The sequence below is a fragment of the Scomber scombrus genome, chromosome 2 (assembly GCF_963691925.1).
Source record: "Scomber scombrus chromosome 2, fScoSco1.1, whole genome shotgun sequence".
NCBI classification, from domain to species: Eukaryota; Metazoa; Chordata; class Actinopteri; order Scombriformes; family Scombridae; genus Scomber; species Scomber scombrus.
In genome coordinates, this window is record NC_084971.1 from 28550302 (window position 1) to 28573686 (window position 23385).

Below are 23385 nucleotides of genomic sequence, written 5' to 3' on the forward strand. Positions count from 1 at the left end.
CGCCTGAAAAATCTTAAAAACCTTGAACATGCAAATAAGTGCGTGCCTGTCCTCCTTATCTCACGGACCGCTTCCCATCGTCTCGTTTATGAGATCTGTCAACTCTGTCAATAAGAATGTCAACTTCTTCTGAGAGGGAGGGATGGATGGATGGATGGAGGGGGGGATAAAATAAGCAAAACAAAATGCAAAAAAATGTAAAAAAAAAAGGTCTGGAAAGTGTAGTCTGTCGTCTTCTATTTACTACAAAAAACTTTCCACTTGTGAACAGGAGTGCCGTGTGTTACTCCTCTGGGCTAGGAGCAGTTTAACCTCCTCACATACTAACCTTAAAAACCACTGTTTGTCGTTTGCGGTACTGTAAGAACATAAAAAAACCTGGACCCGGTGCAGCTTTTTTTTTTTTAAAGATGAAATTAAAAAAGGCTGACCCTGTTGTATGTGTCGATGTCGGTTCATGTTATAAAACAAAAACAACAAAAAAACAAAACCCAAACAGTGTTCATGCCATCACAACGGTTTAATGACTCCCCAAGTCTGTGACTGTGACCCCCCCTTCACCCCCCTCCCGGGTGAATCGTGCCAAACTGTTACCACGACGACCAGCACTGAGCAATTCAGCCTTCCTCCTACAAGGTGGCTACTCGTCCATGAAGCAATGAATTGTGGGACCAGGCTTAAAAAAAAAAAAAAAAAAAGGGTGTGAAGGTCTTCCACAAGTTGATTTTTTTGTTTTAGTTTTTGTATAAAAATAAAAGAAAAAGAAGAAAAGGTATTTGGCACTTTATCACCCCTGTTGCATATATGTACATAATAAACATGTATTTTAATCTGCTGATGTCATATAATAAATATGATCAATGAAGTTGATGGATTGCCGTTGTCAGTTGCAGATATTTGGGAACTTTTCATGACATCTTCCTACTTTTATCAATTATTAAATATTAAATATGTCATTTAAAAAATCCTTAGTGGTTTCCAGGAAAGAAATGTGAGATTTGGTGTTAATTATTAGACTAATTACAATAATTCAAGACTAATCCATTTAATTGCTTGAGGGTTTTAGTCATGCCCTCAGACTGCTGGGGTCACTCTGTCCAACACGTTGTATAAAGTTTAATGAAAATCCATCTAGTAGTTAAAGAGAGATTTATGATCCCTGGAGGACCTCTGGCGCCATCATGAGGTTCGCATTTGTAATTTTGAGTGAAATGTTTTGGATGGATTGTTGTCAACTTTGGAGCCATCGTGCACGTCCTCCTGAGGATGAATAAGAAGATTTTCATGGCGGATATCTTGACTTCTCAAAGCAGGAAAATCACAGGCGGCTGCACTTTATTTAGGTGAACCAGTTCCAGTGTTCTGGTATCGAGCTCACTCATTGACTGGGAATACTGGGACATTGTTAATGTTGTTTACCCCTGTGCCTTTCCTGCTTTGACAGGTCAACATGTCTGCAGTGTGTTCACTCCTCATCCAGCAGGATCATCAGGTCAATACTTTGATTTATGACTAAATATACAACTAACATTTAGCCTCAGCTGAACTTTGTTTTCAGTGCTAATTAGCTAATATTAGCTGCTGTGGTCTCTCAGAGCTGATAAATGAGGCTTTAAACTTTTGTTGGTAGACAGAAGGTCAAGCTGAACATCCAAAAATTTGAAATAGTAAATCATAAATTGATATTAACTTGACTTTAAGTGGAACAAGTCTTTTGAAGAAATTCTTACTTTCCATGCAGATAAATACTGAATTAAAAAGTTATTTCCATGAAACTTCCTAATAAAATAGAGATTATGGACTCATAAAATGAATGACAGTAACTCGTAACATTTTCTATGTAATGGTATGACTGTTATCTACTCTTTAAATAGAAACTTGTAGTCCTACTAGTGTTTTCATATGTCCTGATACCTTAAATGATGAGTCCATTAAAAGAGAAATCAGAAACCAATTTTCTTAATTTACTGTTTTAGTTACTTTTTCAAGCAAACATTGACTAGCTCGAGATTCACTGAGCTTTTCTTGGCCGTCTATGAGAGTCAACAAGATATTTCAGTTTTAGACAATTACTTAAAGGACCAATATATAATATGTTTATTATATACTATTGTTCTAATTCCTAAAACAACTGATGTGTTATTAGACATGAAGTGAACATACTGGTTTCTGCGGCTATAATACTACAGCTGGTAAGTTCTCCTCTGTTGTGTCTGTTTTAGTTTTGGCCAGTGTGTGATTCGGCCCATCCAACCTGGCGCATCATTTTAACACATTTTGTTTTCCTGTGAGATCAGGTTGACGCCCATTTCAGCACCTCAGATTGCCAGATATGACGCACTGGCACATAAATGCAGCATGCTGCAACCATGGAGACAAACAAACTGGATCAACTGAGATCGATTTCACCAGACCTAAAACCTGTGAACTCTGTACAATATTTTCAATTTAGACTGCAGTACTTCTTTTCAACGTATACTGTCAGTGTTACATATTTCACCTTTAAATTTAGCAGGTTATATCAGTCGACTTGGGTTTTAATAAATTCTGATTCATATAAATGGATGAATGAATTTAGAAAATATTTGCAGATTAATCCAAAATAAAAAATAGTTGATAGTTGCAGAATTATCTTAATGTTAAAGTCTCTGAATGTCAGCGTCTGCCTTTGTGGTGTATGAAGAGTTTTGTCTCTTTAAGTCGACTCTGAAAACCTGAAAGACTGAAACAAGCTGAGTTTAGATTGAACTCTAATCACGGTCAGTTGAGGGTGATGAAATGTCCATAAAAAACGCATTTTTAGATTTGGATTCAGAATATTTGATGAAACAGAGTTTGAACTTTGGCATTTGTATTTATTGATGAAGTCATACTGACACATGGCAGAGCAACACATGACAGAAAATGACAGAAATGTGGCAAATAATCAGTTCTGCAGAATAAAACCTCTGATTAAAACCAAAGAGCAGAAGTTCAGTAACGGATGAGGTGAAGTTCAAGTTGCTCTGGGATCTAAAATAGCTTCATAAAGCTTCACAGACTACAGACTAAACACCGACCTGGTCATAAAACAATAACCGAGTTGACGATGTATTTATGAAAAATTCAAAGTTCAAAATCAAATAATAAGCTTCAATAAACCCTGCATCAGATTCATGGGACCATTATTTTGTCTCTTATAAAATGTTTTTACATCTTCGAATAGCAAGAATACAAAAAGGCTGCTCACACTCACACACACTCACTTCATAAAGAAACCTCATTCATAGCATAAATACACAGATTTGTAACGATGAGCTCAAAATATGGACTTTATCTCAGAATTATTATTATTTCTTTCACACAGATCTGGACATTAATCTTAAAAATGTTCTCAGATTTCTGGATTTTATTTCAATTAGAATTTATTTTCAGGTCTGCATATACAAATACAGCTTTGTTCATCCATAAACATACAAAAAAGAGCAAGATACTTAAATAGAGCCGCTCAAAACAGCACAATAACACAACTTAAAGTTTTTTCTGACAAAAAAAAAGTGAAGGCTAAAGCTGCATATATTATTATTATATTGGCTAACCCTTTTAATGTGTGTGAAAAGGGTTTCGGCAATTTTCCATCTTAAGGCACTTTGAAAATCTGTGATGTCACAACAGCATTAAAAGCAAATAAATACAAATATTCACTGGCAGATATTTTAATAGGCTGCATAGTCAAACTTTAACAACCAGCAGAAAGTTCGAGATTAAATTTGTCCATAACTGAACAAAATTTCCCAAAGTATCAAACAAAAAGACCCTTAATTTAATGTAAATTAAAACTATCAAACAAAAAAATGACCCAAAAAGGGAAAACTACACAAGAGTGCCGCATTTCTTTAAAATATTCTCTACTTTTCTTCTGTTGGCACTTTTTTCTTTTAGTTTCAGTTCTGACACAAAGGCGTTAAAATGCTGCGTTCTCATTGGACGGGTCAATGGTCCAAAGTGCAACAAATGATTCCACTGAAAGCACATCACAAGAGTACGTCCCCTTTAAAACAGGTTGTCTTAAAGGTTGTTTTAAAGGGGACATATCATGCACATTTCTGTCTATATTTATATTCTGGGGCTGTACTAGAATATATTTGATGATCTAAAGTTAAAAAATAAACAACAAACTTTAGTTAACTTATTCTGGTTCTTCATGCAGCCCCTCAGTTCAGCCTCTGTCTGAAATAAGCCAAAATGTACAACTTATTTGCTGCGGTCGGGATGTTTCTGGGCGTCAACCTTTGAGCAGTGGGGGTTTAGCCGCCAGCCAATAACAGTGTGCACAGTATGAGATCGGGACTCTAAATATATATATATATATATATATATAAACATAGTGATCAGGTTACATCTCTCTCTCTCTCCGTCTCTCTCCTCTGCTCTCTGTCTGTACAGAGCAGAGCAGAGAGGCCACAGCATTTTTCACATAAAATCCAGTAATGTTTCACCTTCCTGAGCGTTTTTATTTGTGCTTTTGAACGTAACCACCATGAAACAATCAGAAAATTATGTTTTATTTATCTGATTCACAACTTTCTTCTCACTAGCGCCGCTCTCTCTCTCTTCATTCACTCTCTAGCTCGGCTGAGGACCAACCAAAATCCTGCATAGTATACCTTTAAGGACATACTATACTTCCACATCTGTTCCTTTAAATGCCACTAAATATTACACACTGGATCTATAAATGATTTTTACCACCACCAATGTGATGATATTGCATCAGAACTGAAACTGAGAATGTTGTAACTACACATCTTTGTATAGTTTTATCGTAAATTTTACCTTTATCTTTTTTTTTTTTGGTTTGAATTTATTTTAAATTCACTTTCAATACATTTTCTTTTTGTTTGATTGTTGGGAGATTTTGTTAAACTGCTGAAACAAACAGTATTTAATCCCACAGGAGGCAGCGATCGCAGTAACATCACATTAAGACAACAGCAGAAGACTGAAAACCTGAATCAGACACGATCAGGGACGTACCGGACCCACCTGAACGGTCAAAGTCTCTTATCTTTTCATACGTGGAATACAGTTTACCCACCTTGTTTTTAGAGTAATGCAAGTCTTGAGATTACTTTTTGCCATGCATCTTACTCATTAGTTGTTTACCTTGTGAGGATCCAATGCAAATAAGTTTCCACATCTGTTTGTTGATCTTTTACATCGTATCTCAATGGGCTTCATTTAACTCTCTGTATTCAAAATCTAGATTTCCTGGTCTAGATCCTGCACAGGTGAAAGTTTTCTGAAGCAAAGTCTCTGGTGTTTTTTTTAGTGGTCAATCAAAGATGTCCAATCAGGGAAGTTGTCTACCTCTCCGGTCTCGTTCAGCTGTTGGTCTCCGTGTGTCAGTGTCAGCTTGAAGCGTAGACGCACGTTACGCTAAAGAAACGAGGACAGGAAGTCAACTCAGGGTTTATAGCAATGTAAATGTACTGCATACTGTAAAAGTCTGAGGCAGCACGGAGTTAGATCAGTCTATGAGTATATGAAAATGTGTTATTATGATGCAAATCCTCCAACTCACCTTCTGTGGATTAGCCAATAGGAGGACCTGAGAGATGGCAGGTGGAGGCAGAAGAGGGTTGTAAGGAGGTAGGATTGTCCCTGACGCAGGCTGAAGTTTCACCAACATCGTCTGCAGGTATTAAAACTGATAATTAACTGGATGTTTCAATGACAAACAGCTCGATGTAGCTTTTTGTAGATTAAACATTTTGCACACAGAATTATGTTTAATAGAACGGGAACGTGCATAACATGTCAAAAAAGAGAAACAACAAAAAGGAAACAGCAAAGTTAAAAGTGTGGCTGGAAAAGTGTTTGGAAAGTGTCAGAAATCTGCAGTGGAGACCTGGCTCCAGCAGGGGGCGCCACAGACACACAGGCGAATCTCATTGACAAGAGTTTTTGCACTATTCAATTAATTCAAAACTTTAAAGACGATTTTATCTCATTGGATACAATTTAAAACCTTAAAATGACAGAAAACCAGTAGTATAAAATTATAACTAATGTTTACCATCTGCAGCAGAAAAAGAAAAAGATCTGAAGACCTTTCTAAATAAAATTTAAGACTTTTTAGATCTGTCTCAGGCCTTTTTTTTAGGTAAATGAATTCACTGCTTTTTGAGAGTTTTCAAGACCTGCAGATACTTTGCATTTAACATCTTTTGGATGAATTTCAACACTTCAATCTACAGAAAAGAGCATCCATCCGGCAGCACCGATATCTGTCAGCTTTAACACTTGGGACACTACAGATGTGCCAGCTGCTATCTGGGCCAGATTTTAAATGTGTGTTTATATGATCAGAGTTTTTTTTTTTACCTTTGGAACAGCAGCTTGAAACAGGAAGTCTCTCACAGCGAGGGGTGAGGTGTTCACAGTGGAGATGACGGCTACAGCAACGTCGGGTTGACCCGATGGAGAGTCTTTGGCAAAATGGAGGGAGACGTGTACACCACCCTGATCGACTAAAGTGATTGGCTCCAGTTGACCTTTCAGAAACGAGAACGACACACACTTAAACGTAAAGTCAAAGGAGAAAGCTTCAAAACAGGCGGGTGATCCGGCTTTTCCTTCATTTATATTATAATTTCAAACACTGGGAACGTACTGGATTTGATGGTCTCCATTGGAACAAAGCTATTTTTCAGTGCATGTTGGCGACACAAGCCCTCCTCTGATTTCACTGGAGACCCAGACACTTCATTTGGGTGTTTCTGTGAGTTTGATGATGACCCCGAACTTGTAAACTGTTGATCTGGAGGAAGTGACCTGAAAAAAGAAAAGAGGTTAATAATTTTTAAGGACATAAAAAAGTGCAAAGAATGTCTAAATGTAGTTATAACCTGCTCTAAACAATCATTAAAGTAAAATGCATTGTGTATTTTGATTATGTGTGTTTCTAGGGTGCAATAAATTTACCTTCAGTATGTTAAAGAAGTGTTTTCAAACCTGATCTGAAGTATTAACATAAACTAAAACATTACATCTTAAAATTAGAGGCACTGATTCGTCTGTGTGACTTCAAAACAGTCAAATATACTGACAAACAGGCCAGCTGACAGTCTTGCCTGGGCCCGGGAAGAGATAATCTTAGATGGGCCCCCACGCACCCGGATTTCTCATTTTCCCTTGCTCTTCCTCTCCTCTCCTCAGTGTTGGGGAAGCTACTTTGCAAGCATACCTTGTAAAACTACATGTAGTTCAGCCTGACAGTAGTTTGACCAAACTACCCCTGGAGAAATGTAGTTTGTAAAACTACAGCTAAAAAAAGTAGCTTTAGCAACTACTTATACTCATTATACTCATTTAACTCAGCGTTAAATAAATCAACATGTGGTCTATATGAAACTAAATATAATAGCCTACAAAAAATTCACATGCCAGCAGAAATATGCCTCTCAACTCAGTTTTATTTTTTTAATGAAAAAAAGCTGACATGTTGGTCAACATACTGTAGGTTCACCATAGACATGCTGGGTAATATAAAGAGAAAATGAAAATCCTACCCCAATACCCACATGTAAATCAGAAATGTAAATCAGTCTGCAAAAAATTTAATAAAAAACCCAAAGAGGCAGACATATTCTAGATCGGTGTGTCTTGAACAACAATGTTGGCATGTCATGACATGATTCATGCCTTTTTTTATTTTTTTTTATTTAAAATAACATTTATATTATATAGGTCTTTTTTTTAATAAAAAATATTTCATGTGGAGGTGGTCGAGTCGTTAGAGCACATGCCATATACGCTGCTAAATAAAGGCGTCCATGCCAACAAAAATATTTCATGTTATTGACCAAAATTGTTTGTAAATTGAGTAGTTAAACTACAAAAAATGACCCAAAAAGTAGTTGAAATACTTGACGCAGCACAACATATGAATGTAGTTTAACTACCAGCAAGTTACAGCAAATTGTAGTTAAGCTATTATATATATATATGTAGTTCAACTACATGTAGTTTAAGTCTAACCAACACTGCCTCTCCTCTGCTCTTCCTACTCCTACTCTATCAGACTCGGTCATTTTAGTGGGCCATAGTGCAGGATCGCTGAAATACTTGGGTAAAGTTAGAAAGAGATTGGCAGATTCGAACTTCAGCGAGCGCTTAGGGACCGTCTACAAAGTGCAGTACCAAAGCGAAAAATATTCAATATCAGGTGACCATTGTTGTGTAGCATGATTTTGGTCATCCTAAAGTGTATAATATTAACGCTATTGACTATTTTTCACAATAAAATTCCCCAAAAATATACAATTTTTCTCCCCCCTGAAATAACTGTTGTAGTATGATTATCAGGTGACCATTGTTGTGTATCATGATTTTGGTGAGTATACAGTGTATAATATTAACGCTATTGACGATTTTTCACAATAAAATTCCCCAAAAATATGCAAAAAGATTCTTTTTTATGAAATGACTGTTGTAGTATGATTATCAGGTGACCCTTGTTGTGTAGCATGATTTTGGTCATCCTACAGTGTATAATATTAACGCTACTGACGATTTTTCACAATAAAATTCCCCAAAAATATGCAAAAAGTTTTTTTTGTGAAAAGACTGTTGTAGTATGATTATCAGGTGACCCTTGTTGTGTAGCATGATTTTGGTCAGTATACAGTGTATAATATTAACGCTATTGACGATTTTTCACAATAAAATTCCCCAAAAATATGCAAAAAGATTTTTTTCTGAAATGACTGTTGTAGTATGATTATCAGGTGACCCTTGTTGTGTAGCATGATTTTGGTCATCCTACAGTGTATAATATTAACGCTATTGACGATATTTCAAAATAAAATTCCCCAAAATATGCAAACTTTTTTTTTCCTGAAATGACTGTTGTAGTATGATTATCAGGTGACCCTTGTTGTGTAGCATGATTTTGGTCATCCTACAGTGTATAATATTAACGCTATTGATGATATTTCACAATAAAATTCCCCAAAAATATGCAAAAAGATTTTTTTCTGAAATGACTGTTGTAGTATGATTATCAGGTGACCATTGTTGTGTAGCATGATTTTGGTGAGTATACAGTGTATAATATTAACGCTATTGACGATTTTTCACAATAATATTCCCCATAAATATGAAAAAATATTTTTTTTTTTCTGAAATGACTGTTGTAGTATGATTATCAGGTGACCCTTGTTGTGTATCATGATTTTGGTCATCCTACAGTGTATAATATTAACGCTATTGATGATATTTCACAATAAAATTCCCCAAAAATATGCAATTTTTTTTTTCTGAAATGACTGTTGTAGTATGATTATCAGGTGACCATTGTTGTGTAGCATGATTTTGGTGAGTATACAGTGTATAATATTAACGCTATTGACGATTTTTCACAATAAAATTCCCCAAAAATATGCAAAAAGATTTTTTTCTGAAATGACTGTTGTAGTATGATTATCAGGTGACCCTTGTTGTGTAGCATGATTTTGGTGAGTATACAGTGTATAATATTAACGCTATTGACGATTTTTCACAATAAAATTCCCCAAAAATATGCAAAAAGATTCTTTTTTATGAAATGACTGTTGTAGTATGATTATCAGGTGACCATTGTTGTGTAGCATGATTTTGGTGAGTATACAGTGTATAATATTAACGCTATTGACGATTTTTCACAATAAAATTCCCCAAAAATATGCAAAAAGATTTTTTTCTGAAATGACTGTTGTAGTATGATTATCAGGTGACCCTTGTTGTGTAGCATGATTTTGGTCATCCTACAGTGTATAATATTAACGCTATTGACGATTTTTCATAATAAAATTCCCCAAAAATATGCAAAAAGATTCTTTTTTATGAAATGACTGTTGTAGTATGATTATCAGGTGACCCTTGTTGTGTATCATGATTTTGGTCATCCTACAGTGTATAATATTAACGCTATTGACGATTTTTCACAATAAAATTACCCAAAAATAAACAAAAACACATTTTTTCTGAAATAACTGTTGTAGTATGATTATCAGGTGACCCTTGTTGTGTAGCATGATTTTGGTCATCCTACAGTGTATAATATTAACGCTATTGACGATTTTTCATAATAAAATTCCCCAAAAATATGCAAACTTTTTTTTCCCCTGAAATAACTGTTGTAGTACGATTATCAGGTGACCCTTGTTGTGTATCATGATTTTGGTGAGTATACAGTGTATAATATTAACGCTATTGACGACTTTTCAAAATAAAATTCCCCAAAAATATGCAAACTTTTTTTCACCCTGAAATAACTGTTGTAGTATGATTATCAGGTGACCCTTGTTGTGTATCATGATTTTGGTGAGTATACAGTGTATAATATTAACGCTATTGATGATTTTTCACAATAAAATTCCCCAAAAATATGCAAAAAGATTCTTTTTTCTGAAATGACTGTTGTAGTATGATTATCAGGTGACCCTTGTTGTGTATCATGATTTTGGTCATCCTACAGTGTATAATATTAACGCTATTGACGATTTTTCACAATAAAATTCCCCGAAAATATGCAAAAAAAAAAAATTTTCTGAAATGACTGTTGTAGTATGATTATCAGGTGACCCTTGTTGTGTAGCATGATTTTGGTCATCCTACAGTGTATAATATTAACGCTATTGACGATTTTTCATAATAAAATTCCCCAAAAATATGCAAACTTTTTTTTCCCCTGAAATAACTGTTGTAGTATGATTATCAGGTGACCATTGTTGTGTAGCATGATTTTGGTGAGTATACAGTGTATAATATTAACGCTATTGACGATTTTTCACAATAAAATTCCCCAAAAATATGCAAAAAGATTTTTTTCTGAAATGACTGTTGTAGTATGATTATCAGGTGACCATTGTTGTGTGGAGTGAAATTGGTCATCCTACAGTGTATAGTATTAACGCTATTGATGATATTTCAAAATAAAATTCCCCAAAATATGCAAAAAAAAATTCGTGAAATAACTGTTGTAGTATGATTATCAGGTGACCCTTGTTGTGTAGCATGATTTTGGTGAGTATACAGTGTATAATATTAACGCTATTGACGATTTTTCACAATAAAATTCCCCAAAAATATGCAAAAAGATTTTTTTTAATGAAATGACTGTTGTAGTATGATTATCAGGTGACCCTTGTTGTGTATCATGAATTTGGTCATCCTACAGTGTATAAAATTAACGCTATTGACGATTTTTTAATATAAAAAATCTCAAATTATATCAAAACTAGTGATAGATGATGATGTGGAGTGAAATTTGGTGAGACTACAGTGAATAAAAGAGATATTGAATATTTTTTGCTTTGGTACTGCACTTTGTAAACGGTCCCTAAGCGCTCGCCTCTCCGCCCGCAGCGCATAGAGAGCAATATATTTCCTGCAGCCTGGAGGACGACTCGTTTTGGCGAAAATTAGTTTGTAGTCAATAGTCTACCTTACTACGATAGGAAAGAGACATTTTTTATGTTTTAACAATGTTTCGTTTGTGAGCTATTGATCGCTGAAGTTCGAATCTGCCAATCTCTTTCTAACTTTACCTAAGTTGCTGAAATTAAATGTCTGATCAGTCTCTGATCCATCCTGCTCAGACTCTCTGTGCGGGGCAGCTCTCCCGCATCACTCTCTCGGTCACCTGACTGCAGCTGAATCTCTCTCCTCTCTGACGGAGCTACCAAACTCAACTTGTTTCTGTCAAAGATAACGTGTTGTGTGTCAGGCTTTTATACAAGCTAATGGACGTTAACATTAGAGCTGACCTGTTAGGTTACGTTACAAGGCTGCCGGTAAACGTTGGCGGCGCTGTTTCTTACCTTGCTCTACGTTGACTTTACTAGTTCCAGCTTCACCGTCACCACCTTTTTTTAAAGTATATTTGTTTAGAAAATCTCTAAGGCCTCTATTTTCCTCTTATCTTTTCTTTACTTTTCTGAGCACCGGACTTGGTTCTACCGGACATTTTTAGCGTACTGAACTTCAAATGACAACATCAAATTTTGATCAGTGGCCAAACCATTTTTGTGTTGGGGGTGGGGGGGGGGGGTTCTTGACCACTATTTCAAGAGCGATTAGGAAGAAAACAATTAAAAGCTTTTATGTAACTCAATTATTACACATCTTTTCCACAGATAGGCCTATTTTGAAACATTATTCCATAATTTAATGTGGGCCCAGTTCTGGCCCCCCCCCCCCTGCCCTGGGCCCGGGACAACAGACCCGTTTGTCCCCCCCTATCGGCGGGCGTGCTGACAAATATCAGCTTTAAAACTCTCATTAGTGTGTCTTTGTATGTGTGTGAAGGTTGTTTTTTGTGATCCGTCTTGTGATCTTTCATTTATGTAATTTATTCTCAGGTCTCTCTTATAAAACAGTTCTTGATCTCAATGAAATGAAGGAGGAAATAAATATGTGCATCTCCCAGCTCAATGGTGACTGCACATTGAAACAGGAGACTATAAAACTGATGCACATCATGTCTTTCAGGTGTTTTTTTCTCCATCCTTACCATATTTCCATCCCATTAGATGAGGCACCGTTTCCCCCGCACCCACGGGCTCTCAGCACAGGGCCTCTTCCTCCAAACTGCTCAGCATTCATTATCTGAACGTCATCATTAAGCTGTCAATAAAGAATACACCATTTCACACACTTTTCCAAATAAAACCACCTTTAAACCTTTAATATTTAACTTTAGATCGAAGTCTCACCTGCATTAGTTCCTCAAAATACGACTTTGGACTCTCTTGGCTGCGTTTTGAGTCCAGATTATGGAAATCTGTAATTACAGGACGACACGGGATTACACAATGAAACATATTCTTCAATTCTACAGAGAATAAATTAGAAAAAATGGGACATGGATGTGGGGGGATACCTAATTCTGTAAAGTCCTGGTCAGCTGCTGGGAGGAAGGGGTTGTCCAGAGAAGAGGAGAAAGCATGTGAAGAGGATTGGAAGGTCGGTGGTGGCGGTGAATCAGTGTTTCTGTGTGTTTGCGGCGAGTCCAGAGCCGACAAGTCGATGAGGTGGTAGCTCTTAATCTCTCTGGGACTTGTAGGAGCTAAAATAAGAAGGAACGGGGTCAAATACAAGCAGAACAGAGCAGTACCAAACAGATAATGTGAACAAAATCAGGCATTTTGGAAGCAAATCATTACATTTATTGGTCACTTCTTCTTCTTCTTCACTTTTACTTCTTTCACTTCGTCCGTTACACACTCCTTTCCCAACCCGCTCTTTGTAGACGGTTACTGCGAGTGTCAGCTCGTCGTTAGCCGCCAAGATTCGGGCCAGAGCTGCATCGTCGTCCACCGTGTCGCTGGCCAGGCGGAACAGACTGGGCCTCAGCCGATCACAGCGCTCGTACAGCGCCTGCAGCAGAGAGAGCGAAAGGTCAAATGTCAGCATGGCGGCATTTATATCTCACTTCCACACAAACACATTCGCTAGCAGAACAAATATTTGTAGGTTAGCTAATTTCCTGGTCTCAAATGTCACACCTCTAGAAATGTATTTACAGTACACAATATTTGTTTTACTGCAAAAGTCAAAAGACAAAAAAAAGGCTACCACAAATTTATTTTTATTATTCTTTAATCTATCTACTACTTTCTAAATCAATCAGTTAATGGTTTTGTCTATACATTTAAAGAAAAGTGAAAAACACCAGTAACAATGTCTCAGAGCCCAAGACCGGTTTTTTAAATTGTTTTGTCCAATAAACAGTTGAAAACCCAAAGATGTTTAATGTACTATAATTTCCATTTTTGGCTAAAAATAACTTGATTAATCTCCTGTCAATTTATCAACTCATCTTTTCAGCTGCACATTAAAAGTCTACACATAACGGTTTTAACTTCCCAGAGTAGGACTATAAGTCTAAGTAGTTAATATAACTATATATAATATTAATAACAATGGTAAAAATCCAGCAACAGACTCAATGCTAACAATACTAAATGTTGATTTCTTCACTGAACTCCTGAACTGAAATTCATGCAAATACCTCATACACTTTCAAAGGTCACAACACAAAAGGGAATTATTATCAGTTATTAAATCTAAAATCATTCTGATTTTCAGGTCAAAAGGCATCTAGAAATCTAGCTAAAGACTTGCTAAATGCTAAATGTGCTTGAAGATCGTCATTTTAGGTCTAAGTGACTAATGGGGAAATCTGTCCAGTGTTGAGTGAGAGCACCGCAAGACGAGCTCCAATGTAACCTTTCGGGCAATTATGCTCCATTGATGTACATCCAGCCGCCTGTGGGAGCACTATGGCTGACTGCAAAGGGATCTATACCCAGGGCACATCGGTTTGTTTACGTCTGAGACTGTGATTAGCTCAGCGTCTTTTCATGCTGGAGAATTAACATTAGTCACACAGTTACCTGTTGAAATCACATCATTTAATCTGTTGTAATTCAAATCGAAAAATCTCAAAAGTTGATTTTTTTCTCGCAGAAATGATTTATAACTTCCTCTTTTGTTAATCATCTTGATTTACAGGATGTATTTAAAGATTTATCTTGTGAACCATTATGAGGGTCAGGGACACCAGATTGGAAAAACACTGATTGATGTATTAAATTTAAATGTTAATGTTTTAACCTGCAAATTACTGAATATATGTTTACTGGTTCAGTCCAATCCCAGTGAGGTGAATCAAGTGTCGACCTGTTCTATAGGCAGCCAGTAGAGGGTGATAGAGAGGCATTAATCACAGCACTGGACTCAACAATCATCCAACCCTGTGGTCAGCTGGTGTATTGTTTATTTGGCTTTATCAGATCATTTTAATACCTTCAAGTCATCACTCGGCTGTAGCGACGGTCCTGTGATGCTGTGCTGGTTCAGCATCTCTCTGAGCTGCTTACTGTTGCTCTCCACCTCCTGCAGAGTAGATTCACGCTTTGACACTTTCTCTGCTTTCTCCTGCTCCTAAAACACACATACACACACAAAAATGTAAACCCAATTCATACAGTTATAAATATATGTATGAGATGATGTCTACCTCCATCACATGCACAATCTCACCTCTTTGATTGTGTTTTTAATGAGTCTGTTGGCAGTTTCCAGATCTTCAAGACGTTGACTTTTCAGTAATCTGGCTAAAAGCTGCAGAGAGACAAACACATATAATCAGTTCATATGTGTGTGTTTTTATTAATTGATGTCATTTTAAACACACACACACACACACACACACACACACACACACACACACACACACACACACACACACACACACACACACACACACACACACACACACACACACACACACACACACTCACTTTGGCCTTCTCCTCCTGGTCAAACACTGAGTTTGTCGTTCTTTCCGGCGGAGGAGCCATTATAACTGCATCTGGTAGTTTGGGATCTTTCTTTATAATGCCTGAAACAACAACAACAACAAGTGTAAGATGGTTTGAATCTTGAGAAAAAGACAAATTATCAAAAGAATTCATATTACACCTTAATATACAGTATCTAAACTAAACATCAGGCTAATCTCAGATTTTAAACACACAGACTATAATGTTATATTGCCATGCTGCATCCAGACCTTGTTTCTTGAGCATGGAGTAGGCTTCCTGGATCTTGGGTTCTTCTTTAAGCCAGAGCGTCCAGCCATAAAGAACCTCTGTCACTCGGTCTTTTACTTTCTGGGTGGTCCACGCACCGAAATACTGCTCAGAAAAGATGGACAAAGTCAGCAAGAGGAAGTCGCTTTTATATTGCTAATACATTTCTGAGATTTAAGCTCTGATATTATAACTAATGTAAATCATTTTCTTGTTTTTAATGGAAATCATGAAACTGTCTGTAATCATTTTATATGTTGTTTATGAGTTTTGTTGTGTGGTGATACAGTTTCGTGTTTCTGGTAACTGCTTTGTTCTTTATTTTAACCGCAGCTTTGTAGATATCTGGTGGTTGTTAAGTTGTGGTGCTAAAACCAAAATAAAACTGAACACTAAAACCGAATCAAACACAACTCCTGAAGATAAAATAAACAATAAATTCAATCAAATTATACATTTGTTGCAGCTATTAACATGTTTGTCTCACACTAGATATACTTCTAGACATGTAATGTGTACTATTGTTGAACTTTGGGCATTAGACAATTATTATGTTTGCTATCAGAGTCGATGACATCAATTAAGCGGCCTTAGTACACACACGACTACGAACTTTATGTTGTTTTTTCAGTTCTCTTTTCTGCATTAAAGCGTGTCATTGCTTTTTAGATACATGCTAATGCCAGCCTGCAACCTACTTTACATACAATGACAATGTTAACATGTTTATATGTAGCAGCAACAGTATTCACAGTCTTGCCTGGACACAGACAGTACATGTTGTAATAACATAAAAATGTCACCATTAACACACCTGTGAACCATCACATCCAACATGTTTTGTGTTATTATATTTGCACATCACATGTACTGTTTACACTGTCAACATTTGCACATTCCAGGTCAAGCACTCTATAAAAAGTGCTCTATAAATAAACTTCATTATGGTTATTATCTGACGTTTTTAATTCCTTGTATGTAGAAATTTAGCAATAAAGCTGTTTTTGATTCTTATATTTGGCTAATCATCACTAAACATGCTGCTTTAAAAACAGACTGACTCTGTTTACCTTTGGTGTTAAGACTTTGATGAGCTCATTCAGAAAGCGAAACTTAGCAGCCTCTACGTGGAACCTCTTGCCACAGTTGTTCATACAGGCCTCGAGAACCTGAAAAGTGAAGTAGAGAAAACTATTATGTACAAAAGCTTCGTAAACAAGTGGAAATGAAAAAAAAAAGAAGAAAGATTTCCTTTTGTTCTCTTGTAAACCAATAGAAACGGAACTGATTTGTCACAGCCCCTTTGTGGTTAACCACCTCGACATGTCACATGTTACGAAGCACATGAACCATAGAGAAGCGTCTCCAAGGTGCACGTTAAAGTGAAACGCTGCAGCTCTCGTAAAGACGTAAAGACAACAAACTGTGTTTCTGCTGGATCGGATTCAATTGAAGATTAAATCCCTCGTGTCACTCGGCTCATGTGATAAAAATTAGTCACAGCTATTATTCACAGACGGTCATCCCCCCACTGTTACAACAGACCTTTGAACCTTTGAAGACCCTGTGATAAATGTTAAGAATAAGCCATGAGAAACAGAGTTAAATAGACACAGAAGTATATTTTATGACTGCATAAAGATACTATAGCTACTGTTTGATTGAATGATTGAAGATTGAATAATAGTTTTTTGTCATTTTTAAACGTCCTGTTGTTCCTCCTGGGTCAATTTAGACTGTTTATAAAGCATAAAGTTTAAATTATCACCCAATTCTGTGTTGGACCTTTTTAGCCAACTTTATTCCAACATATTACCATGAAGTTTACACTTATTTTTGGAAATGGTGTTCAATATGCCTCAGTTTAAAAAAAAAGCTGACATTATGAATTATTATATCAAATTAAATCAGATGAAAATATGTTGATGTGTTATCACAGACTGGTTTATGTCAGTTTAGTCAGGATCCTGTTTTGGAACCATTTCGAATGTTTGAATGGCAGCACATAATCACTCCTGTTGTCCTCCTGGGTCAAAATTGCCCCGTCCTGGTTTGACTGTTTATAAAACATAAAGTACAAATCATCTCCCAATTTAATGAAAGTAGTGATAATTATACTTGCAAATGTTGTATGTAACCATCCATGTAGGCCGTTAGATGAAATAGATGGGTCAAATTTGATCAGAGGACAACAGGAGGGTTAAGCAAAAATGCCAAAATCATCGCTAATTGTAGCATCTAAATGTGACAAATTCAGGTTTGTGCTTCATTCTGCAGGTAGGTGCTGATCCCACATGAATATCAACATTTCTCTGCTAAATGTCTGCATCTGTTCTAGAGAAATACTCTGCTGTGATAGGCTGAGCTGTGTGAGAAATGTAAGTGCTGGAAGTCCAATGAGACCAAAAATATACTTAAAACTAACAATTACTTTAACAACTTCTTCCTTAAGTATATAAACATTTTAAGTGATAAAAGTACGGCACAACGTGTTACTGGTAGCTTCATGGATGAAAATACTGACATTTTAACAATAGTATTATCATCGGTGTGTCATATGTGAAGCTGAAGAGTCTGATTACTTACAGTGAGAGCTTGCAGCGCCTCTTTTTCTTGGGGGGACTGGATTTTATGACCGAGAAGACGAATGGCTATCTGTGGGCTGAAACACACAGAATTAAAAAGAGGTACAGAGCTTCAACACATAAGCATGCTTGACTACTGCTGATAGAAATGGTTGAAAACCTGCTAAACAGGATTTTTATCATTGCTCTGACTTTTTTCCTCCATGTTTGTCCCGTGCTGGCTGTGCACTTCAGGAAAATATAACTCTGATTGGTGCAGCTTTCCAAGCAACAGAAATCCATCATGGTGTTAAATGTACTGCTGTAATACATTCATAAAACAAGAGAAAAAGGTGTTGCAAGGGTGAAAGGAGCAGTAGAGTTTCTCCTCACTCTTGCACGATGCAGTAACTGAGAAATATCACAACATGGATGTGAAGCAACTCTTTCTCAAACTCTTGAAATAACTTCCAGAAGCAACTGGACTCCCCTGATAACTTAAATTGGTGTTCAATTGTTCATCATCAGGAGATCCATATAGTGTGCAAGCTGAAATCAATAAATCGATTAGTCATTCATCAGAAAATTAATTGGGAGCAATTTTGATAACTGACTAATAATTTCAAATTTTTTTCACAGCAAATGTGCCACATTTACACTGTTAAAAGTGACTATTTTAATGCTTTTATGTTTTTGTGTTTTTGAGTTTTGGTTGAATAAAACAAAACCTTTGGGAAATTTTCTTTTGGGGGAAATTATGATGTCATTTGACTAACTCAGGAAGTTAATTGCAGCCCTATTAAAATGCAGATTTGTGTTCTGTTTACCCGTCAGTCTCCTGGTTGACGAGCTGGTAGAAGCCCTGGATGCAGTCCCATCGGTCCTCCTGGTTGTTTGGGTTTGTGGCCTGATCTGAAACAATTAGACCAGAGAAACCAAATATGCAAAATAAGAAAAAATATGGATTTTAACAAGGAAGTGAAAATAGACAGATCTGCCAGCATTTCAGTATATGATGCATGGTGCGTAATGTAGTATAGGGCTGCAACTGGTGGTTACTTTATTAATGAATTAATCTGTTGAATGCTTTTTAGAACTTTTGTCTATAAAATGCCACAAAAAAATCATCAAATTGTTTGTTTTGGCTGTTGGTCACAATTATCAAGTGACCAAAATTGATTTGTTTTTATTCCAAGTGCAATCAACATTTAAACTAGTCTTGCTCCGTGGTATTTTATAGTATATTTTAGGTATTTTGTTACCACATTAACTCTACATTTTACATATTCTTGCATTTTTTATGATTTGCTCACACTCTGTTGGACAATAAAGTTATACTAGACTATACTTATACTTAGACTATTCTGTACCAGTCAATCAACTACTAATGTACAATACTTTTATTATCGTTTTGAGTTACTGATGTTTCATTCAAGTCTTTATATTTTTGGCTGACTTTAAGACTTTAATCTCACTGCATTTCAGAGGAAGACTTTGCTGTTTTCACCACTTCATTTTTCTGACCGATGGAGTAACTACTTTGAATACACTGAACATGAGATAAACTTAAATTAAATACAACATTTGTCAGGTCTAAATCTTATCTTGTATCTCTAAAAAGTGATTGCTTCATTTCATTTAAAGAATACATATGTTGACTTTATGGCTGCACACTTCTGACCGCACTGGAGAGCTCCTTCAGTTACAGACTGCTTCACCCAAAGTGTGTGAAAGAGTGATATCGCAGGTCCTTCCTTCCTGCAGCTGTCAGACTGTACAACCAGCACTGATCCCTGTAAACCTCACACACACCTCCAACCTGGACAATATCACAAACTGCACCTAATGTTCACTACTGTGCAATATCAGTATTTCAGGTATACTACTAATTTCAGCTCAACTGTGCAATATGTATAGATATGTTTTCAAACTCAGGTATATTATCACTCAACATCAATATTACTCTTGTACATAATGTTACGATTATTATATTTTATATACTACTATTGTTTTTACTGCTTTTGTGCTTATTATTTATTGTTCTTTATTATTTTTTATTGATGCTGTTCTATCTTTACTGTCTACTTTGCTGCTACAATACTGTAAATTTCCCCATGGTGGGACTAATGAAGGAATATCTTATCTTAACCCTTACATACTGTTCAGGGTTGAATTTGACCCATTTTTACATTTGACAGTTGTAAAAACACCCTACACACATTTATTTTAGCCAGACTTTCCCAATATGACCTACAGTATATACAAATAGAAATAAAGTGCATCTTTATTTTGTGTGTGCATGCTGATACACATTTGTATATATGCAAATGCAAAAGTTTGGCATGTATATATTTTTAAAAAAATCAATAAATCAGCTTTAAAACATACAGTTGTATTAATCATAGTCTATAAAATGTTAAATTTATGAATGTGAATTGGTGTAGAGACTAATTGCACATCAGAATATGAACAGTATGTAAGGGTTAAGATGTTCAGAAAGGCAAAGAGGATGTTGATTTCTTTCCACCTTGCATGCAAAAGGCACATGCATGTCTACAGTACCTTCAACTACTATCTGAATGAAGATTACAAAAAATTGGGGATATGAAGATTTGTAGGTCACAATTATGGCACTAATGTTGTTTTACACCTTCTACAACTAGTACTTTTAACATTATAAACACATTTAACTGCTTTAAAATGTTAACTTTTTTGGGTAAGCACAGATATTTTACCACTAACAGTACACTTTACCATCATTGTATTGATAATTTATACCTTAATAATATATGCAAAAACTTCAACATCTAAAAAACTTCTTGTAAACGCTCCTCTACAATGCGCGAGCACGAAATTAACGCACGACGGACACGCGCACGCGATAGGCAACTTCCTGTTCCAGCTGTTACTTTCTGCTCCAAAACACTAAAAACTTAAATTTTTAAGAGCTATAAGAAATATAAGAAATACAATAAAGAAAAATAATAGAGTTAAGCCGCAAAAACAAAGTATTAACACTTTAAAATTACGTAAAAGAGACGTAAGTTGACGCTGCAACTGACAGCGCTGTGAGACGTTCACGGACACTCAAATAAAAAACTCAACAACAAAAAAAAAACACAAAAAAACAAATCGAGCATCTCTATATTCCTTGTTTACTTACTGAGCCATGACTCGTAAGTTTCCTGGCTGTCACCGGTCGCCATTGCCGCCCTTCTGCTGCAGGATCCTGGGTGGTGTTTTTTTTGTTTTTTAGGTGCTGATGTGTGCGTCTGTCTCTGGAGGGAAGAGCAGCTGTCAAAGTGCCGCCTGCAGCCTGGCGACATGTGACACTCACACACCCAGTCACACTCCTGACACACTAACCAATTTATGTCACACCCCCGTCCTCCTCCTCCCCCCAATGTGGTGACAGCACCTGACACACTGACCACAGTTAAAAACACACACAGGGCAAAGCTGTAAACTATATATCCTTTATCAAAAAATGTAAGAAGTGGAGCTTATATTAACCCTTACATACTTTTCACGGTCACATTTGACCCATTTTTACATTGAAGAGCTGTAAAAACATCCTATGCACATTTCCTTTTGCTGTTCTTTTCCTAATGTGACCCACAGTATACAAAAATGGAAATAAAATGCATCTTTTTTTATGTACAATGCACATTGCTTACCAGTTTTTTTGGTTTTGTTTCCTTTTTTGACTGCATGTATGCTGGCATGAATAAGTGCATGGTCTGTTTGCTGTACAGAGTATATGAGTGATGGTTGGAGTCCGGTCTTGAGCGCACCTGAATTTCGTTGTATGTTCTGTATAATGACAATAAAGTAATCTTTAATCTTTAAAATGTTGACTATAAATGAAATAGTAGTTATGAGGATTTCTTTTTATGGTGTAGCAGTGAAGACTTTCAATAAAATACATTTAAATAATTATTGCTATGTTATATTTTCATGTCTTACGTAAAATAGGACATGATATTGTGTGAAAATAGTGGTGTATAAATACAAAAATACACTCTCTGCTCTCTGAAACATTAATCAAGGTTTAATCATGAGTCAGATCGACTATTGATGCTTTTTATGAGGGGATTCTTAGACCAGGTCAAAACTGACCCAGAACATACTGCTACTGTAGAATAGGAACAGTATGTAAGGGTTTAAAAACACAGGGCTAAACTGTAAATCAAAGTCCTTTATCCAAAAGTGGAGCTTATATTTAAAGAGCTTATGCCAGTGCTTGTGCTTCCCTTGAGTATGTCCATGTTGTACTTAATTATATATATATATATATATTTTTTTTTTTTCTATTTGTGAAAAATTAGCACTTAATAAAACATGCAGGGTTATAGATAGGTGACAACTGTCTACACTCACTGGCCTCTTTATTAAGTACACCTGTGCAATGTAATGCAATCCAATACAACATCTGCATTTAAAAAAATTAACTATACTATTCTTTCCGGATCAATTAAGTAATGCAGCATATCAAGATCTCAAAAAAATCCTGCATGTATTACTTTTTTGTAATATGCTTTTTTTCTTTATTTAAACTGAATAAAACTGAATAAATTCTACATTTATAAAGTTTATACATTTTCAGTTTTTGTTGACATTGTCAAAGTGATAATTCTGCTTTATGTTTATTATTGAGGTGATAGAGGGTGATGGTGGTGTACTAGGGTGCATTATACTGAATGGTGTTCCAAATATTTTGTCCACTCAATTAACATATATGAAGGTGGCATATGTGAAATATTGGGTATAATTTATAAACAAAAAATCTTATGTTAAATTCAACTCAAAGCTTTAAATCTTCAATATAATAGTGATGATTTGACAGTGGGACAGCTTGGCAGCAACTGTCAGTAAAGTTTAGCATCCGCATATACGTTAATGAGTAAGAACCACCCTTAATCATTAACTCTTACTTTTCTCAAAATCACACAGTGGAACGATATTTGTCTCCTTTAAGCATGGCTGGCTTAAAGCTTAAAATGCTGTTTCATGTTTGGTCTGGAAGCCTTTTATGAAAACATCTGCATGTTGAGGTTCGTTAACTGAATTTCTCAAGTAAAACATTTGCATAAAAATACCGAGGTACTTCCCATCCTTGGTTATCACCTGGTCCTTCAAAGTCTGAAGAAGCACCGAATAAACACAAGCACTGAATAAAAAATAAATAAATAACAAGA

At 36.0% G+C, this 23385-nt stretch overlaps 1 protein-coding gene across 1 annotated transcript; it reads right to left on the reverse strand.

Moving 5' to 3' along the window:
- Positions 1-2847: 2847 nt before the first annotated feature.
- On the reverse strand, positions 2848-21503 carry LOC133991807 (ADP-ribosylation factor-binding protein GGA3-like). The gene is made up of 16 exons (XM_062430371.1): positions 21351-21503; positions 19015-19099; positions 18210-18285; positions 16694-16792; positions 15605-15728; positions 15333-15433; positions 15073-15153; positions 14836-14973; positions 13191-13404; positions 12908-13093; positions 12741-12808; positions 12539-12651; positions 6656-6816; positions 6367-6536; positions 5564-5674; positions 2848-5418 (listed from the first exon to the last, which is right to left on the reverse strand). Exons 1-16 carry the CDS (start codon positions 21391-21393, stop codon positions 5308-5310), a joined length of 1881 nt encoding a protein of 626 aa, XP_062286355.1. The 5' UTR covers positions 21394-21503; the 3' UTR covers positions 2848-5307.
- Between the last annotated feature and the right edge of the window lie 1882 nt (positions 21504-23385).